We start from the raw sequence: 23,296 nt of genomic DNA, 5'->3' as shown, positions 1-23,296 counted from the left end.
CCAACAGAATAACATCTGCATAAAAATGAGTGCGACAACACATTCTTTGCACGGTTTCAAGTTAGACTCAGTTGCAGATTCTGAACATCTGGGCACCTGCTACCATAAGGCATGTACCTCACTGGTACAACAACAACATGTAAAAAAACTAGGAGGTGCTTTCCCAAATGATATGCTTTCAAGGGAAAAAAGCAAACAAACTCATCTTAGGCAGGGGCAAAGTTTATTGCCATTAAGTGCTGACTGAGCTTCCTTGAATGAAAGCGAGTCGCTTTTACTCTGGCTGAGAATCTGGTCTTGCATCTACCCAGGTCAAAAGGCCCTGAGCACGCTGATTTCACTCTCCCTGAGATCTGAATCCAAAATTCTCACTGTGGACATGCTGGTCTTTCTTTCTGTCTCTGCTCCTAATTCTCCACTTGCTCTTGCACAGACAACCTTATTGACTCTGGAATTCCTCATGTCCAAGCAAAATGACCTTACTTTGCTTAGGAGTTAAATCTAGCTCTTCAGCTTTGGCCTTCCAGGAATGCTGTACTCCTGGCACTCTGTATAGGTATGCCACATGGATACAAAAAGTAGCCAGGTATCTCATCCTAGCCAGGAATGTGTCCCAAATATGTTTTAGTAATATGAAAACCACTTTGTTTAGATAAGTCTGGCCCAGAACCACTTTCCTAGCCCCCTACCAGACCTTGGTCAAACACTTGAACACTCTAAACTCCCAACTTGATTTCCAGACATTCTCCAGAACTTTGTTCTGCCTCTCCCCCTGCAGAGGTGCTGAGTGAAGTAACTGATCAGGTCTGCAGCCAATCTGAGGTGGAAGAGACAACTGTAAGACTAGGTGGCCACAGGATTGAAGCTCTTCCTTTCTCCTCACTGCAGGTTCAAGACAATACCCAGATGGTAAAAATGTACTTGTACATGATCTCTCAAAGCCTGGGACCACAGCACCATGATGTTGCAAATAGCTTCCCTAACTCTTGAGACAGATATCTGCCTTCTTCTTATAGCCTAGCTTCACAATCTTAGTTTTCAGCAACTCTTTTATCTTGTTCTCCTTTTCCTATAAGAGCTCTAGAAAAGAGGACTCCTTATTTAGAGGACTCCTTTATTTCCAGTCCCAATTTCCACTCTGAGCTCTATCTAAAAATTTCCAAAAATATACTTTTTTCTACCAAATTAAGGATTTTTTTTAAGGTGAAATACGTGATGCTGTCCTGTGATCAATTCCCCATGACAATCATTTCATTAATGATGAGCTTAAATTTGAGATGCACCGAGCAATCTCTGCCTAGTGGAGCTCACTGGTAAGGAAAAGGGGAAGGTGGCTGATGAGAGGCAGGATGAAACTGTGGCTCCAGATACCTGAACTGAATGGCTTTACAGATTTTTAACTCCTGGAGGCCAAATGCATCTCATCTGTTCTGTGTGCATCTGCTGCATTCCATTTATCACTGTAGCACAGAGATGCAGAGATATAGATATCTATCTCCAATGATTAAAGTAAAATCTACCATGGAGGCTGTCCTAAATAAGAAATAATAATAACTCTCTCCTGGCAGTACTTGAGGGAGGTTAAAAAACTCCCAGCTCAGTTACCAGCATAAAGACAGTATGATTATTCAGCTGTTTGCACAGCTACTTCTCTACAACTTATAAAACAGAGTGATATCCTCTGACTGGCATCAGTTAGGGAACCTAGAGTGCCTGCATGTGATCAAAGGCGCTGAAAAGACACTCCTGGAAAATGCAGTCCTCTTTCATCTACAGTGGATGATCAGCAGTGGCAGCTGCCCTGTGCTGCACTGTTTATTTGGGTGAAATAATCCTGTGAGGAGTAAACTCTGTCACCGCAGTCTTTATAGCCTCATCTATGCCTCTCTGCAGCCAGTCAAAAAGCCATCAATTTCTGCCACTTCGATGACAAAATCTGCTAAAACCCTGGCTTCTCCATCACCTTTCCTCCCAAACTAAAGTCGAGCCAGGTGCCAAGACCCAACCGGAACTCCTGGGACCTTACAGCACTCCTCTGTCTCTCTTTCTCACCCACAGATTGAAGAGCAGAGCCACTGCTCACCTGGTGGGTGCATGCTTCTGCTCCTCCTCTTCATCGGTGTCGCTGCTGATAGTGATGACGCTCACTGCAGGGCTAGGGGTGTCGGGAATGATTATCGGCTGCCGCTGCCGCTCCCGCGTGGTGCTGGTGGCCATGTCACCCCAGCCGCAGGTGACAGCAGTGCTGCAGGCAGGGCTGTTGTGCACCATGGCACAGCGAGGAGGCGTGTTTTCCTTCACCCGCTTGGACCGCTGAGGTGAGCTGATGGACTGAGAGGACGAAACTTCGTAGGTGGATGCATTTCTGGAAACAGGAAAGGACGTCAGTCAGTTAAATCTCAGCTTGCTTGGTCACCTCGGCTTTTGCCTCCCAGCCCCTCGTTCTCTCACGCTGACTTACAGAGTCTAGGGAAACTGCAACATTGGCATGGTCACCTTTTCAAAGGTCAGAGTGCCTCACGTGACTTATTCTTATAATTGGCTCAAAAGTCCTTCCTTTTAGTAAGAAAACCTCAATTTTGCTTTCCACGTAAATTTCCAGGTAAGAAATGCTGCCTCCCAGGAGTCCCTGGCTAGTTTAGTAGTGGCCAGTCACTCAGCCCAGACATACAAAACACAGGCAGGCACTGCATGGCTGTCACACAAGGAAAAAAAACCCAAAGGATAATCCCTTTCTCCCATTCCTGATGAACAGCATGCATGCATCACAACCAGTCTGTGTTTCTTTTTTCTGCCCAGAAAAAAAGCTAAAGGTAAAATTAGAATTTATTGTGGAAAACAGCGATCACTTATCAGGAAAACTGCTTTACTTCACAGCAAATCTAATTTGCCATTTAAGAATGTTTTCAATTAACATTTCCTGCCCAATGCTTCATCCTCTAAAAGTCCTGTGTATCAGAGCACCCAGATGGGGAGGCACACACTCAGTTTCATGTCATTCCTATGTGAAGATGCAATACAGCATATTCAATCAGAAAGAAAAGAACAAAGTTTTTGTTATGCACCGAAAATAACACTCAAGCCCTTGATTTTCCCCCATCTTCTTGTTCTTTTTCCCCATCTTCCTACTTCATCTTCCCTGCCTGAAAGCTGTAAGCAGCTTGTTGGATTGGAGATCTCAGCACAGAAAGCAGCGAGGCACGGGTCTGCAGATGTATGTACTGACTAAAGCCCACTTCTTTGATTTTTTAAATATTTTATTGATTCTGCTTACTGCAGAGCATTTGCAGACTCCAAAAAACCCAAAGTTCTTGCTTTGCTCTACAGTGGGATGTGGGCTGCATTTTCAGTGTGGCCTAAAAGCTAACAAAAGGAATAGGTGGCATCTGTCAAAAGGAAGTCATTATGGACATATCACGCTATACCAACTTACACAGGGTCTTTTGCATAACAAATGAACTGCACAGTAGCATTTGCAGTGCTTTCTGAATACCAATGAGAAGCATGGAGTACCATTCTTTCCAAAGGAGCACGTTCCTCATCTGGCAACTAAAGCATCACAATTAATGTACAGCCCTAGAAAGCCGTTGCTCTGCTAGTGTCCAATTCCTCCTGGACACAGGCACCCTGCTCCTGCAGAGGGGTGGCAGAGGGGAGGCCCTGTGCAGGCATGTTTGTTGCAACAGGCACTCTTTTACTGGCTTGCTGGAGACAGAGCTGCCTCTGCTCTGCATTGCGAATGGACTAAGACAGCTGGAGCTCACCCAAAGTAAATGCAACATTAGAGAGCAGATAAATGGGAAGGACTTAAATAGTGGCCTCTTAACTAGAGAAAAATTGGTTGTGAACTCTGAGCTCCTCTGGCCTGAGTCCAATCACCCAGGAAAACCACAAGCTCCTCTGTTTTCGAAACTGCACAAGTAGTGACCCATTTTAGTTCCCTTCTCTGCACTTTCTGTTGGTTTTTGCTTTCTTTTTTCCTTTAAAAATTATAATAAATAAATGTAGCTCAGTAGAGGTGCTATTCTCACAGCCCAGAGGACTTTCCCAGAATGACTGCACATACATCTTCAGCAGCCTTGTTCCTGTAGACAGGACCACAGGGCTGTGACAGGCACCACAGACATCCCGCCACTTCAGTTGCACAACACAACATGAAGGAACACAACTTCCTTCTTGCACAGCCAAATGCTCCTACCTAGGAGCAATAGATCCCAGCATCTAAGGACTGCTCCTGCATGAGGTGCCCTTATAAAATGCTCCCTGTTTGATGCTGCCATGATTAGGAAAAAGGTCAACGCAGGTATCTGTCACTGCTGTGCACTGTCATACACAGGCTACAGCCACCTGTATTAGAAGCAAGAGAGCTTGAAGGTGGCCACAGACACCTCAGTCCTCTGCTCCGCAGTGCTTCAAACTTAAGATTTGGAACAGGCTGCCCAGAGAGGTGGTGCAGTCCCCTTCTCCGGAGACACTCAAAACCTAACCAGATGCCTTCCTCTGTAACCTACGCTGGGGAAACCTCTGCTTTGGCAGGGAGCTGGACTAGACGAACTCCAGAGGTCCCTTCCAAGCCCTGTGATTTTGTGATTCTCATTCATCTGCTTCTGAAAGGGCAGGTCTTACACGCATAGATCAGGTACCTGTTCCTGAAGGTGCACTGCCCCGCAGATATGCAGACACTGCACGTCAGTAGTGCTTTGAGATCACACGGGTGTGAGAGGTATGGCAAGCGGGCACCGTGCCACACTGACCTGAAAACACAGCTGTATTTTACATTTTTTGGTGACTGCAAAGCTTCAGGCAATTGCAGCAGCTCAACGACCTGTGCAAGCAGGGCTGAGCCTCCTGTCCTGCATCCCCACCATGCCACGTGGTGTTTGCTCAGTACAAAACACACCCAACTGCCCCTTAATGAAGCTATAGAACAAGCTTTATTTCACCCCATAGGCTTCTGAAAATCCTGCCTGCATTTCTTTCCTGCCTGATCAGCTTGAGCATGGCCTCCAGCCGCACAGCACGGCCAGCGGTGTGGCCTCACTCACCGTGGTGCCGACTGGTGCTGCTTGCTCTTCCTGGCAGAAGTGGCGGCGGCGGGCGGCTGGCGCATGACGTGAGCGACGCCCACGTTGACGGGCTGTGCTGTGGGGAGAGTCACATGGCTGGCTAACAGCGCGGGCTGCTGCATGATGGGATTGTAATGGCTGCCGTGAGCGTGGGTGTTTCTGCAAAAGGGAGAGAGAGGGACATGTTTAAAATGCGACCGACGGATCCACAGCAGGCTTTCTCGCTGGCTTCCCACCACCTGCACTGAGGTTCCACCCTCGGGGCTCTTTGGTGCCACGGTTTTCCCCAGAAAGGAGTATTTTCCCAACAAGGAAGTGGGCACGGCATTCGGCACGAGGGACAGTGGACAGAGAAGCTTCCCACAGCCCTCAGACAAGGGGACACAATCTGCCCTCCTGTTTCACAGCTTTGTGAGGCCATAGCCAACAGCCTTCTCCATCACTGATGGCTTCCTAGGCCTTCTCCAGCACTGGTGACCGCTACAGGAAACCTTGAAATCCAAGCAAAAAATCACACAGATCCAGGGTGGGTGACTCCCTGCATGGACTTCTGGCAGAGACCTAGATGAGCAAGGGAAGGCTGGAGAAGACAGCAGGACTGAGGGGAGCAGTCCTGAGGACTGAGGACTGACCAGCTTTGTGCTAGAGAAGCCTGGGAGAGAATTTAGTTTCGTTGCACACTCTTGTTGCCCATGGGATACGTGAGAGTGCTCCATGATGATAAATAAGCTGCTCTACCTCTGCTCTCAGAGACAACCCTCACGCCCTCAACTCCCGCTCACGTGCCAGTGCCTTGACCCAAAGGCCATCATCACACATGCGCTAGCTGTCCTACGGGCATGTATGCACACTCCCCACGTGCCATGAATTTACCTCCAGTCTGCCAGTGGCTGGGTGCCTGCCATAGACTCAGGGATGACGGTCGCATGCTGGACAGAAGTGTGGGTGGCCACCCCAGTCAGCTGCTGCCAGGCAGGGGGGAGCAGGATCTGCTGCGTGCCGCTGGGCCATGCTTGCTGTTGGCCAGAGGAAAAAGTGTTTCTTAATAAGAGTCATCATAAATGGCATATAAGTAATCACCCACACCCAGCTGGGGCTCCTCGTAATAACTGTGGTCATACTACCCAGCACTTGGTGCTTTTCATAGTCACAGATCATAAAGACTAAAGAAAGAGTGGTAGAAGCAGTGAAGTTATCAATATACAGAGCACAAAAGAAAGAAAAAATCCCTGACTTCCAAAGCAGCAGCTGTGTGTCAGGTTAAACTTGGAATGGGAAAGAGTGAAACCAGCCTGCATTTCAATACAAACTTCCAACAGATTAGCACTTTTTCATTTTGACTATTCAGATCAAGTGGGAATTACGGTCTTATTAATTGGGACTTTTCCCTGCCTCCAGCCAATTTTCCTTCTGACCTCAACAGACCCTAAAGGACTTCTGGAACTTAAAGCAGCTTAAAAGAAGAAAGAATTTCAGGAATCAGGACAGAGAACAAGGGGCTGCAAGGCTTTCATGAAGAGGGAAAGGAGTTTCGGGGTGTTGAAATGGAGGGTGCATTGTCGACTGAGCATTCTGCAGAGGGGACATCTTGCTGCCTAGTCCAGCTATCCAAGACCCCTTGGCTAAAACAGAGGCGAGCTGTGCACAGCTGCACATCATATGCCTGTTCTCTCCATACATTCTCTCAGTGGGTGCCCCCCTTGCAGGGTGGAGATCTCTGCCCTGTAAGTCGAATCATCGCTCTGCTATGCCATCATCCCTCAGGTCATCCCACTCCACTGACTCCACATGAGTCAAATAAGTTTTTGGCTTGGTCATACTGTGATTCCTTTAGAGGGAAACTTTCTTTATTGTGTGCTGCCTGGGCTGGGGAACGCAGCCCTCCTTACGCCCATGTTATGTAATCTCACAACCCTGTAGAGGCTAAATTTTAAAGAGGGGAGGTTTCATCCAGACAAGCATTCACCCCCATCATTATCCTCATAAGCATCCTGTAACCTATACCCGAATCGCTCTCTGCCACTCTCAGTAAAAAAATGAAACTTTTCCCAGTTCCACTCTGAAGTTTGATCATCTTGTAATTTTGCTATGGTAGATGAAAAAGGCTGCTCTTATGAGGCCTCTTAGCAACATCTGCAAAGGATGGACTGTCACAGGGCTCCTGAGAGCTCTTCATCTCACCAGCTGCAGCCATGGCCTGGTGCTGGTCAAAGTAGGTAGGAGAAAAGGTGGCGAAAAGAAAAAAGATCAGGTAGGAAAAAATGGTGTGGTGGTTTTGGTTTCTTTTCTAAACCAGCTTTGAATTAAAAGATGAGACTCCACCACTGTTGTGCTCGGTCCCACGGGGTTACCAGAATTTACTTGCAGAGAAAACTGATTCCTCTCTTTTCAGGAGAAGAACTGAACAAATACAAACTCCTTTTCCTCCTGCAGAGCATAAATTTAGATTCAGAGTCAGGGTCCAGTCATAAATTCCTCACTTATTAGGTAAGGACCACTGAATCATTTAATCTGCAGATAAGACTTGCCTAGGCTGATCCACCAGCACTGCACGCTGTGCTTACACATGGGAGGCTCATGCCTGCAGCCTCAATCTGTTCTCAGTTATTGCATAATTCTGAAATTGTGCTGTTGTGTCAGTGTACGGTGCTGGCCCCTGCACCCTGGAGGTGGTGCAGCCCCTGGTGCAACTAAGCTCTCACCTGCAATGTAAACAAGAACAACTAAAGGAATAAATGTGTTTGCCTTGAAAGCTGGTGGCAGGACCTCCATGAGAAGAAGTATTGCTGGGATGGAGTTAAAATGAGAGAAATTCGAGCAGTTAGGACACTATTCAAAGACAGAGGACAGTTCTGGGTCACATCACAGAAGCCTGACAGAAGAATGTACGGCTTCATCCCTTTTGAGATCTGAAGCTGATGATGCTGTGCAGTGCTGGGGCACAGGGAGAGGGTGGAAGGACAGAAGCTGGCCCTGAAGGCAGCAGACTTTTTGCCGGGGACAGCCCCTCTAGTAGTTGGAGTTCAGACAGTCTGGTCTGAACAGAGTTTGATAAGCAGCTGTGCATGAGAGGAACAGCTCTCAGCTCAGAGAGACACACAGTCATCCAGAGATCAGATGTGACTACGATGCATTACAAAGGAGCTGTATTTTTCCATTCAGGAAACTGGAACTGGGTACAGATTTGTTTATGAGACCAGCTGATTTGTTTATGAGACCAGCCTGAACCGAGCACGGCCTGTGGACACCAGATGCCACCAGCATCTATCAGAGAGCTTCGCCATCAGAGCAGAAGCTAGCACTTCTCATCGTGTGAGACAGACAGATATATCAGCAGACAGAGACTGCCTCTCTTCTATTAAATCAAAAATAAAATCCATGCAAGTGAGGAGTATTTCTCAGAAACAGCTCAAATGAGCCTTGTTGAACTGACAGTGCAAAAACTGTCAATAGAAATTACCAGAGGACAGCCCAAGAAATCAGAGTTCCTGTAACTGGAGCAGGACTGTGATCTGGAGCAAAACTTCTGAGCACTCGCTGGCACAGAGTGAGGCCATCTTGAGAAGAAAAAAGGAGCTGCAGGACCCAAGGTCATCCAGGATCTTTTAAGATCCTATGGGCTTCACTGTGCTTCAGATCTGCCCCTCATCCCTGTACACGAACACTGTGACAGGTGCCTGCAATTTCACCTGCAGAGATGGCACTCATTTTGCAATTATTCCTGTTCCCTCTGCCTCTTAGGCCCTCCTTTTCCACCAGGGAGGAGAGGTGGCCCACAGAGGCAGTTACCACAGGCTTCAACTGGGATAAAGCCTGTTTGAGCAGGCTTATGTCAGACAGCCCTCTAACACAGACTTTTCTATTGGGAACGGGCAGGGCACATTAGCTAATGGAAGTAATGGAGGCTGCAAGTTGTGCTTTCGTTTGTCTTCATCAGATAAGTGTGGTTGGTAGCTGGTGAAAAAGAGCAATTGAACCAACAGACGTACCTTGCCAACCCAATGCACGGGTATCAATCTTGAAGTCTGCAGGTACCTGACTGCAAATGGACACTTCTGAACTGCAGATCATCTTTCCAGGCTGTACAACTTAATACTAAGTATACTTTTGCTCCCAGAAACATCCCCGATACTACCTGACATCCACTGAAAACCTGTAGGGGCAGATGCACTCAAGGCAGCATAAGCAGTGACAAACTGCTCTTTCTTTTTGAGGAGATGGGTATCCCTTTGAGGAAGTGTACATGATAAGTGGTACTCATTCCCATTTGGTCTTGCTCAGAAGAGCCATGCTTTTTCTGTGAGAATACTTTGGGCAACTGTGCCAACAGGTGCTGCTGACAATGTGAGCTCTTTGGCTGTCAGGTCCTCACCTTTGACAATACCTCTTCCACAACTTAAGAACAGAGGTATGATTCATAAAAAGCTGCAGAATTAAAACATGGGGGATGTTTTTTGGCAGCACACAATTCACCAGCACAACTGCAACAAATTCCTGCTGAGACTCCAAGTTCAGGAGGATCCAGGAAGGTTCCTTACTGATTCCTCCTCAGCAGAGGCCTGACACAGCTTCCCCTGAGCTCCCCACTGATTTCAGTGGAGAAGAAGAAAAGATAATCTTTTCAGAGTCTTTTGCAACTCTAACGAAGCTTATGACCAGGACAATGAATGGGGTAAGGTTTGGGAATTTCAGATAAAGCTGGCAACTCTGGCTGCCCATTTTTCCAAACTACTGCACAGAAGGCCCTCAGAGAAAGCTACTCTCTCCAGCTTCCGAGAGCTACACAGCACAAAAAATAACCTGCTCTGTTTGGTGTCTTCAGAGCTCATTACCTGTGCGAGGAGTCCTGGCTGGATCTGAAGAGGCTGAGCCCCAGGAGCCTGAGTAACAATGGGAACAGCATTCTCCATCCGAACTGAATACCCAGCATGCTTCGAAGGGGAGGCTTGTAACCCTGTTTCACAAGTACAGAAGATACAGCATTAGTCATACACAGCATTGCCAAGGATGGTGCCAAGGATTTTAAGAGGAGCCTAAAGGCACTCACTGCGTCTCACAGCGTTTAGTCCTTCTGAATAATTAAGCTCTAGGAGACCCACATACTACACCCTAGCCCAAAGATGTCCATCAATTGCTGATAAGCCCAATATATTCATGAGGGTACAGGAGAGGCATTTTCAAAGATGTTAAGGGATTAACTGATTTTATATTTTTAAGTTATCTCAAATGCAGGGGAAACATCTCAGTACAATGTGTACAGGGAGAAAAGGAGTGAGGAGTAAATGGCTTCTCTTACTGGATGTTCTCTGCATTGATAACAGAAAATAGTCCTTGACAGACAAGACACATTGCTACATGAGAATGCTCTCTTGTTATCAATGTGGGACGAGTGGAAACCAGAACTGTGCACTAACTCAATCTTGATTGGGATGAGTGATCTTCTCTTGTACAGTTTCCCAGGAGTCTAACACACCTCTAACTCCAACTGTTGCTATCTTAGCCAAGCATTAGCCTAACTGTTCTGAAGAAAGCCTCCCACTCCATCACCTTAGCACATGGCACAGCCTACAACATGCTACCTCCTCTCTTTTCAAGATTTCTCAAGACAGCAAGCAGAAGATGTTAGCTTACATATTCTAGTAAAGCATTTCTGAAGTCAAACCCCTGTGATGCATTTTAACTATGTGGAAGAGGTCTAACTAAACTCTTCCAGTTCAAAAGAGCTTTGATAACCTTGGAGAACATCTAACAAGTGCCTAGAGACAGATGTAGAGAGGCTTGAAAAAACGAAGCACAGAAGCTGCAGCAGCTGAACTAAGGTCTATTTAGACCACTTGTTCATAGGTTCATAGGTGCCCAGCTAGTATTACAAAATTACTACAGCATATAAAGTGAAGAGAAAGAGAAGTGGCTAAATCTGGTCATCACTTCAGTTATCTAACAGGCAGTCCATATGCTGGGAGTGAAGAGGTGTAAAATACTGGTTAGCTGACCAGTACTAAGTAACAGGGCTGGAGCTGAAGGAACTGTCCTGGTAGATATTCGTAAGTGTCTGTCATGGAGACAAACCCTCATTACTAGCAGCACCACACTCTCCACTGTGTTAACTTCCTGAGTTCTCCTTTTAACAACTGTATTACTGAGAAGTTATTTATGTAATGATTAATTCCTGTCGTGAGGGGAAGTTTTCAAGTTTACCAAAATGAGGCAGAAGAAGCTCAGACTTTATGCTCAGAGCAAAGGATGACAGATATTGCAAGTTCTTCCCCACCCCCTTTTTCAGTGCTTGTCCCATTCTTTCCAATTAGCCACCTCTAACCCATGTGGTAAAGGCAACATATTGCCTCCAAGATCCTCTGCTGTTGTAGACATTTCACCCTGCTGACATCTGAGTAATCCGCAACAACCTCATTGCTCATATTTACAAGCCAACAAATGCCTTTCCATATGATCTGAACTAAGGAAGCTCGTTCCAAACAAGAGCTAGATAAATCAGCAGTGGGGGCAGGGCAGGGGGAGTGTTAAGACCTGATAAAGCTGTGACTTACCTTGGAAGCCTGGTGGGCAGACGATGAGAGCTTGCTGGAAGGGGTCGGGCCGGGCACAGATCTGCGCTGTTCCTGTCTGCAGGGGCATGCTCCGCTGGGCCACCGCTGCCATGGAGGCCGCTGAGGGCTGGTAGAGTGCAGATTGGTAATTTAGTATGGAGACTTCGGGGTTGGCTAAGGAAATAGTGGCACTGGAGGAGGTGGGAGCCAGGTTGGTGGTCTAAAGGAATGACGGGAATTAAACAAAAACAAACAAAAAAATGAGGGAGATGGGTACGTTGGAAAAGCGAAATCCAGAAGTAAAATAAAAGAAAAAGTAAAATAGTGTAAGTATAAAAAAAAAGAAAAAAGAAAATATAAATTAAAATCAGCAAACCAAAAACAAAAGGGCAGAGCAGGACACTGAGGAGCACAGGGGTGAGGACAGTGATGGGGCAAGGAGTGTAGTCTGCCTGAATAACAGCACTATACCATGCTGTGGGACCTGTGGCCGCATGGAGTTGATGGAACTGCTCAGAGATAAAGAATGTTCTCCAATGAAGAACTGCGGCCCCAGACAGCCCTTAACTCGTTCTGATTCATAGCATACAGAAGATGGGTTCAGAAAATGCTACTATCCCCAGTTTATGTTTCTTTCTCATCAAGCACACAGCTCTACAAAAAGCTCACACTGCTGAAGTAAAAGAAACCCAGCACCTTCATGTCCTGCAAAGCCTCAGCATAAGAGGGGGGCCCATTATTCAGACTTTCCTCTATCTTTCATCTAAGCGGAAACATGCTCCTCAAATTATATTTAAATTAGAAGGGATTGGAAGAATAACACTAGGTAGTAATAACAGTACTTTTCAAGTCCAAATTTTGCTTGGCTTGACTTTAAAATCTCCCAGAGCAGTAGCTCCAGTAGTGGATGCTGCAAAGACACAAAAATCAGCACACTGCTCAGAAAAACATTTAGAAATCTTTTGGTGACTTGTGCTTTATTTGGACCAAGTCTGTAGCAGTTGCAAATAAACAACCCCTGAACAGTTTTGCCACTGCTCTACAAAAATATGCCCTTAGCATTAATGTCTAGGGAAATCTACCGGACAGATCCCACCCTTCTCCTCCCTGCTACCTCTCCCATTCAAACACTTATCTTCTGGTGAATGTACACATGAGTAAGCTCAAGATGAAGCTTTGACCTAGACTAAAGGAGGTGGCAATCTTGGCTCTATGCACTGATCTGTTTGCCACTGGGCTGGGGGAGGGTACCCCTGCTGCACAGCCACAGTCACAAGAGATACTATGGAGAAACGTTTCCTCCTCCTCCCCACTCTGTGCAGAGGCAGAGAAGTGCAATCTGTTCCCCCGTGCAACACACCCAGCAGCAAACACGACAGCTCCCACACTGCGGATCTCAGGAGCTGCAACTATAAGGACTGGGGAACCACGATGAGTGGCATGTTCAAGAGGATGGTAAAGATCTGGAGCTTGTTCAAATTGAAACGCCCTTCCTGGAAATGTTTCTACCATTTCTAGGAACACTGGAGATACCAGTTCTGCTCACAACACACATCCCTTACGAAAATTCAGATTACCACAGACCTCCTGAGCTAGCAACTGATCTGAACATCAAATGAGCAGTGAGGAAATGAAAGCAAGCCTGCATTTCCTACCAGCAACTATGGTGCAAATGGTGTCTCTGCCCTGCAGCTGGAGCCTAGCAGAGCACGCAGAACAAAGTTTTGTAGTCTGCATATCAGAAACAGTAAAGAATGGGAACTCGTTTTTATAACTAATACTCTGTCACACTGAACCATGACCTATCTCTGTGTGTATCTGCTCAATGAATTACTCCAAAAGCACTCTGTGATCACGTGTATCAAGAACTGACTCACGAAGTCTGGCTTTCTGAGTGACACTGGAACACCCTGTACATCCACACAGAATCCTTTTGCTCCTTTGCTTTTTTGAAATACCAAGTGTCATTTCTGCAATACCACTTGCAATCTCTAGACTGAATTTCAAGCAGTCTTACCCAGAAAGACTTAAAGCATAGTAGCCATTTCTTGAGCTTCAGTCTCCTAGAGTGCTGTCCCTGGAGGGTTTCCTTTTGCTGTTGTAATACAGTCCTATGGCAAACAGCTTAGCCTGCTAAGCCATAAATTTGCCTGCACAGCACTCCCCAGCACTGGGGCACATAAAATAAATGTAGGAGCCCAAAGCACAATTACAAAGCCAGAGCCCACCAATGTAGTGTGCAGTGTGTTCTCATTAACAGCGTGCCCTTGTCAATTGTGGCACCTGGAGTGAAACCAATGGGAGATAAGAATAAACATCACCCCAAAGCCATTCTTTCCTGTTGATCTGTTACAGTGCTACACCTGTTACAGAAGAGTTTTAATTCTTACTTCAATGTCAACTTGGAGTGCTGTAAGATCACAGGTACTTCTGCTTGATCCACTGAATGCAGTTCTGCTTCTGCATTAAGGGACTAAAGAGCTTTTCCCCATAGCAACTTCTCAGGTAAGCAGGATTTAGCACCCCCAACAATAACATGAACGATGACGGCAACATTTCACAATCACACAGAAGGTCAAGAGATTAATGATTGCCTGAATGAGAAGGAACTGAGGAAGGACAGTAGAAAAGGAACCATTTTTTGCGGGCAAGGAAAATGAGATGCTGTGTTTGCTTTTCATCTTTTAGGCCGTAATGATGTAAAAATTTCAAGTACTGGCTGATTCTGATCAGTGTTCTTACCTGGTTGTGCACCGTGTTCAGCTGGTTGTTAAAAGTCATGGTCAAGTTGGTAGATGTACTCGGGGCTACGTGGGTGATGAATGGTGTCTTGCTCTGATTCACAGTGTCATACATATTCACCCGTCGCTTGCAAATCTCCATATTCTGGAAGCAGGACTTAACACTGTGTAAAGAAAGGGGAGGAGGCAAGGAAGAGACAGAAAATCAACCATCAAACTAGGGCAACAGCTCATCACAGAGACCCTGGCCCCCTATTAGGTCTCAATGGCAGGTCTGACGCTTTCTGGACACATGAGCTCTTTGCTACTCATGCAGGTCTCTCAATCAGTGAGAATCATGCTAGCCCCGCCAGCACTGAAGAGAGTCAAATACGTGGCAAAGATGAGAGTGCCTGCTGATGGACTCCCAGGTGCCCCTCTGGGTCTGAACTCTGCAGTGTAAGTCACAGAAGGCCAGCAAATCTTTCAGTCTTTAGACGTCAGGGCAAGAAAAACCAAACACTTAGTTTGAAAGAGTAAGAGAGACTGAGAGCTAGAAAGAGAGATACTGGTTTTATTCCAATATAATGACTGAACCTGAGAGGAAAAGGCAACTAGTGCTTCCTGTACCACTGTGTGTCTCAATGTGATGTTAGAAGTCCATTGCAAGGAAGAACTTTACAGTTCTTGGTTGCTGAGACTCCTGTAAAGTCTTACCTCTTTTAAAAAGTAGTTCCTAATAGCGCGATCCAGAGAAGTGCCTAAAACACTGCCCCTGCCTGGCTGAACACTTCCGCAGGTGTTTATCTCAAAACACATGAGCTGTCCTCTCCCGGACAATGGGACTCCTCATGTGCCAAAAGATTATGCCAAATCAGTTTAATCAGCACCCTCAGGGAATCAGGTTCTGAGGTTATCATAGACTGAGAATCAGATCTCCTGGGGGAAAGAGTACAGCCTCTTCTTTTACACCAACCTTACTTTAAATGCTATCGATAACGGCAAAGGAAATTTGGAGATGTGTCATATTTTGTACCCTCAGTAAAGCAGATGAAATGCTTTTTGCATTGCTGGAGCACTGTGGCTGGGTACACGAAACTGTCAATGTCACATTTATAATTGAGATACCACGGCATAAAAGATAGCAATATAGTGGTCCTAAACAAAATTGTACTTTTAATACAACCTCATTTTTTCAAGGTCTAAAAACCAGTACCTAATTTCCACAAGTCTTCCACAGTAATTGTTTTTACAAATGTGTCCTCAGAGTCTGAAATACAACTTAGAAAAGTATAAAGGGATTTATCTCATTTCCGCTATCCCAACCAAGAAAAATATAAAACACAAGCAGTAAAAATTAGCTGTCACTGTAAAAATTCAGCTGTGTGCGTAACGATCTGAGCTGTTAAGAGGTTGGGCAACTAAAGACAACTTCATGTCACATGAACTTTAATGAGAAAAAATGACTCCCTTCAAAAGGAACAAGCTTATATGATCACTAAGATTGGTCAGGAAGAAGACCTCAATCTTTTTATCCCCATCTTGTCTCTTACTCGTAAGATCATCTGTCCTCTCTCACAAGTAATTTCTTAATTACTGTTCCATAATCATTTGCAGACAAAGAGGTACTCAGGACACAGTGCAGAGCTGCTCATTATGTGCAGTCTTCTGAAGTACTGTGAAATACCTAAACACTGCAGAATATTTAGAGAACTCAAACACTTTTATCAAGTGAATGTAGAAGACCATTGGGCTGACTTTTCCCAATCAGGTATGAATGTAACTCCTCCACTAAAGAACAGAAAGAAATGGAAAGAATGCATTTTCCACACACGGTAAATTGCGTATGTTGCAGAAAGAATTTATGCAATATGGCATAATCTCTGCTAACGTAATACTGTCCTCTTAAAAATAACAATAATAAAAAAGTTAAAAAGAAAGTCAGAGAGTAGAACAGGATAAGAAAGTACCCAACAATTTAAGAGCCATGCAGTGAAATATGAGAGACTGGGAGCTGAACTCACTTTGTCGCTTGCTTGGAAGTAAGCAGAACAGCCTCTCATGCTGCTCAAACTCACATCCTCCTTTCTGAAGCATGCCACAACAGCGATTCCTTCCAGAAGCTACTTTTTCCATATATTTTCACTTTCTCTTCTGCCCAATTTGCTTTCAAGAGAGATTACAAGTCCCTCCATCTCTCAAGGCTTTGTGGTTTCTGTTCTCAAAACCACAGGCAATCACAGACAAAATTTCCATCAACCTGCTGTGCTGGGTACTGCTTCCTTTACCAGACACCTTCTCCAGCATGGAAGAGCTATGCAGGGTTATGCATCCAGCTGGCACAACATTTAGCACTCAGAGATCTAATGCTGAATTTTTGGTTTGGAGAAAGCTCTCATCTATATTGGTCTCAATGACATGTTCAGCACTTCTGGGGCTTTGCCTGAGCAGCCATGAGTGAGAACTTCCAAAGCGAAGACCTGCCTGTAGTATTAGCAGAAAGATTCCTCGTGGCCATGTATTACGCCTCAAATCTCTCCTATCTCACACAATCAGCTGTTGAAAATTAAATGACTTTTGTGTATGATGCTAACACTGTTGGAAAAGACTGTCCTTTTTTAACTTAGGCTTTTATACTGAAAACTTACTTTTTCTTTATTTAGCACAACTATCTCCTGTCTTGTCTTCATTATTTTTATCGCTTTGTATCTACTTACAGATAACAACACTCACAGATGTCTACGCAGGATAAGCCTGGGTCTACACAGACAGTGTACCCACTACTTTCTGGCACACAGCTGCTCTTATCTCATGAAAAATGCAAGAAAAAGGCAGCTACATCTCCGTCACAGAGAGAAAAGTACCCAAAATGAACTTGAAATATTGCAGATAGATACGTAAAAGTTCAGATATGGGCAGGAGAGCTGACGCACTGTAACTTTTGCTCTACAGTATCTGTACAAACATCCTCTAAGGTATTTACCTATTATTCTTGCACCCAAGGTTTTCAAAGACTTAAAGATATCCATGCACCTAGCACCCAATGGAATATGGTGCTGTGCCATGAAGAGACACCCTGAACTGCAAAGAGCCACAGAGCAGGACGTTCAAAGCTAGCGTTTTGAATGCTCTGCAGAATTCCTACATGTGCCTGTATTTTGCACCTCCAAAATCTGGCCCTATGTGAATTGATGTGCTTGGCACAAGTTTCCTGCATTTTATGCTGCTCTGATACAGCATTAGGAGCCAGACTTGAAGGCATGATACTTTTTCACATCTCCATCAGGCAGTGGAATCCACCTCCGTTACACACTGTGGCAGCTGAGGTGAGAAATGACAAGGCCAAAAACTGAACTTATTTTCCTGCTGTCTGTTCCTGTAAACCAGACCACTGCAAAAAAAGCTCTTCCCTTAGAAGGCAAACAGCCCCACATTGACCTCTGCAAGATGGGAAGGTTCTGGGAGGAAGGGTCGGCAGCCACTGTGGGTTAAGGTTGATTACCGCACTAACAATCAGGACCGTATTACTTTGAGATACACTGATATACTCAGCACTAATTGCATAATTTCTTCTGCATTTTAATGAAAACATACGTAATTACTGGATATTTACATAATGAATGTTGCACACTCTTCCATCTTTTAAATGCCAAGCATCTACAACACAATTCTTGCAACCTCAGAGTTGCCAATCATCTTTTTTTTTTGACCAGAGAAAGATTAAAACGTAGGGCATACATTTTTTAATAATGCCCCTTAGTCACATTTGGCTTCAGTAACAAGCAATTCTTCACCCCTAATTCAAAACCCAAGGAAAAGGAAAGACACATACTGTGTGCTGTGAGGGAAATCAAGCAGATGTGTCATGGTGACAAAAGGGTGATTCAGAGTTTCAATTGGTGTTATTCTCTTATCAGCATCTATCGTCAACATCTTCTTTAACAGATCTATAAACTCCCGTCGGTCCGCCTTTTCCACCAACATATCACTTCCTTCCAAATCTGTTGTCATATTTACCTACAGGAGAAAAGACAAGGATGAGTGCTCAAGTGAAGGAGCAGTTGGTCAGATCTCCAGCAAACCATGTTTATTCCTCCTTGGAGCACATGACCCACAAGCCTCCATGTCTAAAGGAGGAGATGCTGAAGTTACACAGCAAACCCGTGGTGGCTAGTCATGCTGTCACCTGGCTTGTGCACATCAGATCTCTAGACAGACTGTTAAGTGTTCAGCTGGCTTGGGTCAGTGGCTAATGAAACACTTAGTCACCCTCCACTGAAGATGAACAGATTCCATGTGGTAGCAGGCAAGCTGTGGCAACCAGTATATTTATCATCTAAGGGACAATGCTATTAGGTACTTCACTGCGTGTCCTGTGAGCAAAAGTACATGTAAAACAAAAATTTTCAGTAAGTTTATTGGAAACATTCTATTCACATATTAGGTGTCATTTCATCCTTCTGTTGAAGTCTCTCCTGATTTCAGTCCTCCATTTATGTGTGTTTTACTTGTGAATGCCCCAGTATCAGCCTTTGCTAGCACAAATTCCAGTCATGCAATTGCAGGAATGGTTATGCTGGAATTAACTTTCACAACCACATGGAATTGACACAGTGAATTAGTACTCCTTATTCCCTGAACCAGTCACACTTCACAGAAAGCATGATCTGTTACAGCCAGGGTATTTCCAAAGTCAGCATTTTACAAACAGAAATATTAAAGCTCAGAGAAGTAAAGTGACTTGCCAGTTGTCATACACAGGGGCACTGGAGAGACAAGAGAAAATACAGGACTGTGACACACAGACATGTGACTCAGCCATTTTCCAAGGCTGCTTTACTATAGCACATTAATGACATGTGCCCCTGTGCGTGGATCCTCCAACCAAGCAGTATGAAATGAGATGAGCTGGTAGATGTAAACTTGCTGTTTCTCAGGAGTGCATGTAAAGTACACAGTTTCTTCAGGAGCAGATATAGGGTACGCAAGAATAGGGTACACACAGAAATCGTGCAAATCCTCTTTCCTGGTGTTGCCCAAAATCATGTAAAGTGGTCTTGTGCTTGTTACTCACCAATGCTCTTACCTGTGCCATATCATCCAAACAGTTGAAAATATACTTCCTTGCTTCCTTCGACTTAATCCCCGTCTCTGCCTCGTGATCATCTGGTGTCTGCTCAAAACAGCAAAAAGACAATGAGCACAACTGCCCAGCAACCAGATACTCGTTATGTGCCACCTTCACCCTGACATCAGAGACTACTGCAAAACCCTTGCCTGAGCAGATGCTGTGGTTATGATGATAGTTCTCACATCACAAGGAGATTTCTCTCTTTTTTTTTCATTTCAGAGGATATCCTCTCCCAGATATGGCAGAAGAATAAGGCTTCCACAGTCTCACTCTCTGTGAGACTCAGCATCTCATCCTTACGGCCAGAAGCCCACTGTCCTTTCACCTTGGGGACTGAAAGCCACCAAACACGCCGGTAAAAGAGATTCTAGGTCCACTTCCATTACAAGAGGATATGGCTCTCAGAAGTCAAATGCTTGCTTGCTTTCTTTTTTTTTTTCTTTTTCCCTCAGTGCAGTAGATATCAGAGCAAAGTCTGCCCAGGGCATGTTTCACTTAAATTGCACATCAGTTTGAGTATATGGCAAGAGATTTCCACATGAACTCGAGACTTAAGTTTCCCACAAAGCAGTGCCAAGCGGGTGGGCTAGAGGCTGCAAACTTCTGTGACAGCAGTTTTACCTTGGGCTGTACCCACCCCAATGTCTGTACTGTGTCACAAAAAGCAAGACACTTAGGCTCGGAGGTGAGCTGGTCGTATCCTCACTTCCAACCAACAACAGCAAGGCAAAAGAAACAAGGGAATGTCTTCCTACCTTCAGCCTCCACAAAGGATACGGTGAGTCTGTATCCCTGTTGAAAAACCTTGTAGTCTTTGTCCCTGCACTTAACAAATACTCTGCTGGTAAGCCCTGCGTCTGTGAAATATAGCGAATCTGTAAGAGAAGGATGAAAGGTCATTGTTCATCCTGTGAAGATCTCTGGAGGTCTTCCTTGAAGGAGGGCAGGAGGCATTTAAAACAACAGAACAAAGAAAGAAAGAGAAAACGTAGCGCGCAGTCAGTCTTCACCAAAAAACCTCACACTGAGAAGAATGACAGGAAAGAGAATTCCCGTATGGCATTCCTCCATTTATCATTTACATCTATGGAAACTTACCCTTGTGATGCGCTGCCAGAAAGTCTATGGATAAAGGAAGGAAAGTCCCTGGGTTTTAGAGGTTAAAGAGGAAGACCAACAGAGTTTTCAGAGGTAAGCTTCTCTGCTTTGCACCTTTTTATGTCACACTCTTCTCTCCAGGAGGTAATTTCAATAATTTGATATTTGCGCTATAACTTTTGCTGTTTTCTTTTTTTTCCCCAACTGAGCACACAGCTTTTCCTAGGGTCAGTTTCAAGTTGAAAACAGAAAGCCGTGAAGTGACTGCCTTTGGTTTTAGATGAAATATACTTAGTTCACACCAGAAGTAATGTCTCCTATTTATTTCCATGAAAACTACAACAGATACAAAGAGCACTATAACACTCTGATAGAGCAAATTCTCAGCTACAAAGCCCTGTTTCTCAATATAGTTACTACCACCAGTACTTATGCCTATGATTCTATGATTTGACAATTTTGAATGAATAAGAGCGTGCAAGATGCACTCGTATAAATCTGCACCAGAGAAAGTGACCCACTGTCATCACTGTGACTGCTGAAACTCACCACCCACTGCCTCACTGCGCTCACATCCACTGTTTGGTCCCGAAAAACATTCAACAAGCATCAGTGTCAATGGGTGCCAATTTTTCCACACGGAGGAATTCAATTATGTGGTTTTGCTTCAACCTCCAGTGACAGCAGCAACATCTGCCTCTGACACTGTGGGCCACCATAACAAAATAGGAGGTGTTACTTTTGCAGCAGCTCTCATACACTCAGACAGACACCCTCACGGTGTGTAAAGTGCTTATCACCACTGCCTACATGACTTCATTTGCTGTTTGGGTTACTTCAGCAAGACTGTGGCCTGGCTGGCATTCAAACAGCTAGAAGATGCTACCCACGTGTTTCCAGGATCCCAGATTGAAATTTATTGATTCAAAGGAGAATGGGTATGTGACTGCATAATTAAAGACCAGCAGAATGCATGCCTAGCGTGGCACACAAAACCTGAACTTTGGCATTTCCTGACTTCTGAATGTTTCACTCTGCAAAACTCCACAAAATCAGTAAACTGCTCGTCTACCCTACGGAAAAAATGGAAAATGCTTTTGAGAGAAAAGACAGAGTGGTAACAAACAAACACAGAGGCATTAAAAGCAGCTGTGCTTTCCAGGTCTTCTAAACACTCCTGATCCTGACCCATTAAGTGTGCCTTGTTCAGCGCTGCAGCTCCCTACGTCCATGGTAACCCGGGTACCTGAGGAGCTCTAGCCGCCTTCCTGCAGCCCAGCACCAGGCTGTAAGGCTGCACATGCTGTGGTGAGGGGCCAGGCTCAGCCCCTGCCCCTTCCCAGCTCTCCAGGAGCCTTCACGGCACTTTACCAGAGGAAGCAGTTAAGCTGGGCAGGTACATATGGTGATTTCTTTTTCAGCTGTGCGTTTTATGGCTCTTTGGCAGAGGGCGGGGGGAGGAGAAAGAAATCTGCTCTTCATGCTTAGTGTGTGATTTTCAAATGCTTGTAGGTTTTTCAGCTATGTCTGATTTCCTTTGGAATCACTAACGACCCAGCTCTTCACTGCGGGATATCTCCCCTGCCAAATTTCACCTTCAAAGCTCTGGCTAAAAAATGCTATTTATGAAAGATGAGAAAAAGAAACATTTTCATATATGAAAGAATTATTTACTTATTCCCCTGTTTTTCACTTATTTCTTTTTCCTAAGAGAAAAAAGACCCTTTTCAGGCCACATTTGCAGAAAACTAAGGAAGACTATCACAATGGAAACTGTTCTGCAGCCCTGACTCTAGAAGCCACTGCGCTATGTTTTAGGAGTACAAAAGAAGCATAAAAGCCTATAGGGAGGGAACCACGACAGCATATATTAACTAGAAACCTACACCACCGTGAATGTTCTCTTTCTTGTCACTGCTTTTAATATACACCCTCATAAAGGGGATTATGAAATACAGTAGAGTTCATGCAGTTTCTTCCAACAAATAAACCTCTATTTAATATTTTCTGTTACTGTAGAGAGAGGGTGCTCGCTCTGTTCAATGATTAGAGACATATACAGAGTTTTCTAGTCAATGGGAATGTTTAGTCTTGCTTGAGAATTCACTTAGGCAGTCAGTTCTTAAACATCTGCATGCTAAGCAGCACACTGGCTACTGAGCGTACTCCAAGTGGATAATGAAAAAGTTGATGTGGGAGGGCAAGAATCATGTGCAAATATCTCCTGTTCATAAAACTGAAAAAGTTGCCATCTTTTTGTCATGGAAAAGAAAAAAACCTCACATCTGTTCTCTTATCAATAGCCAGAATAGCCAGGGTGAGATCAGTACCAACCTGGTCGTACTCTGAAGCTCCTGGGTACAATGGCCAGCCCAAGAACAGCTCTGCAATGACACATCCCAATGACCACATATCGATTGCTTCACAAAATGGTAAACCGAGGATGATTTCAGGGGCTCTGCAAAGGAACAGGTTAGAAAACATTAGCAACCAGAACTGACTCACTGACAATCAAGAAGCTGCTTGCTGTGAACAGTAAGTGAACAGTCCTACTGTAGGGCTCCACTGGCTGTTGGCAAAGTACCTGCGATCAAGTATTAGTTGGTGAATATTTATCTTTCCAGAAGAGTCCTTGGGCCCCATTTAGTCAAGAGACGGCCCCACTGAGGCCTGACATTTCACAGCAGTTTACAAAGGAGAGAACTGCCGTAGTTTTCATTAGACAGGTAGAAA

General features: G+C 44.9%; 1 protein-coding gene across 5 annotated transcripts in view; it reads right to left on the bottom strand.

Moving 5' to 3' along the window:
- HIPK2 (homeodomain interacting protein kinase 2) overlaps positions 1 to 23,296 on the bottom strand; it is a 120,893-nt gene that overhangs the window by 10,911 nt on the left and 86,686 nt on the right. For 2 of the 5 annotated variants that reach the window (XM_065743163.1, XM_065743165.1), the window contains exons 3-12: positions 22,898 to 23,021; positions 20,221 to 20,340; positions 19,409 to 19,507; positions 18,167 to 18,351; positions 14,357 to 14,519; positions 11,615 to 11,834; positions 9,899 to 10,020; positions 5,940 to 6,082; positions 5,046 to 5,225; positions 2,084 to 2,365 (exon numbers count right to left, since the gene is read on the bottom strand). In XM_065743163.1, coding sequence (XP_065599235.1) covers positions 2,084 to 2,365; positions 5,046 to 5,225; positions 5,940 to 6,082; positions 9,899 to 10,020; positions 11,615 to 11,834; positions 14,357 to 14,519; positions 18,167 to 18,351; positions 19,409 to 19,507; positions 20,221 to 20,340; positions 22,898 to 23,021 — 1,638 coding nt within the window. The remainder of the gene's footprint in view (positions 1 to 2,083; positions 2,366 to 5,045; positions 5,226 to 5,939; positions 6,083 to 9,898; positions 10,021 to 11,614; positions 11,835 to 14,356; positions 14,520 to 18,166; positions 18,352 to 19,408; positions 19,508 to 20,220; positions 20,341 to 22,897; positions 23,022 to 23,296) is intronic. The other 3 variants (XM_065743166.1, XM_065743167.1, XM_065743164.1) reach the window with 3 other exon arrangements.

Source organism: Cyrtonyx montezumae, unplaced genomic scaffold (assembly GCF_038088225.1).
Source record: "Cyrtonyx montezumae isolate F1298 unplaced genomic scaffold, pur_monq_1.0 scaffold_3, whole genome shotgun sequence".
In the NCBI taxonomy this organism is placed as follows: domain Eukaryota; kingdom Metazoa; phylum Chordata; class Aves; order Galliformes; family Odontophoridae; genus Cyrtonyx; species Cyrtonyx montezumae.
This window is presented reverse-complemented; position numbering and strand designations above follow the sequence as displayed.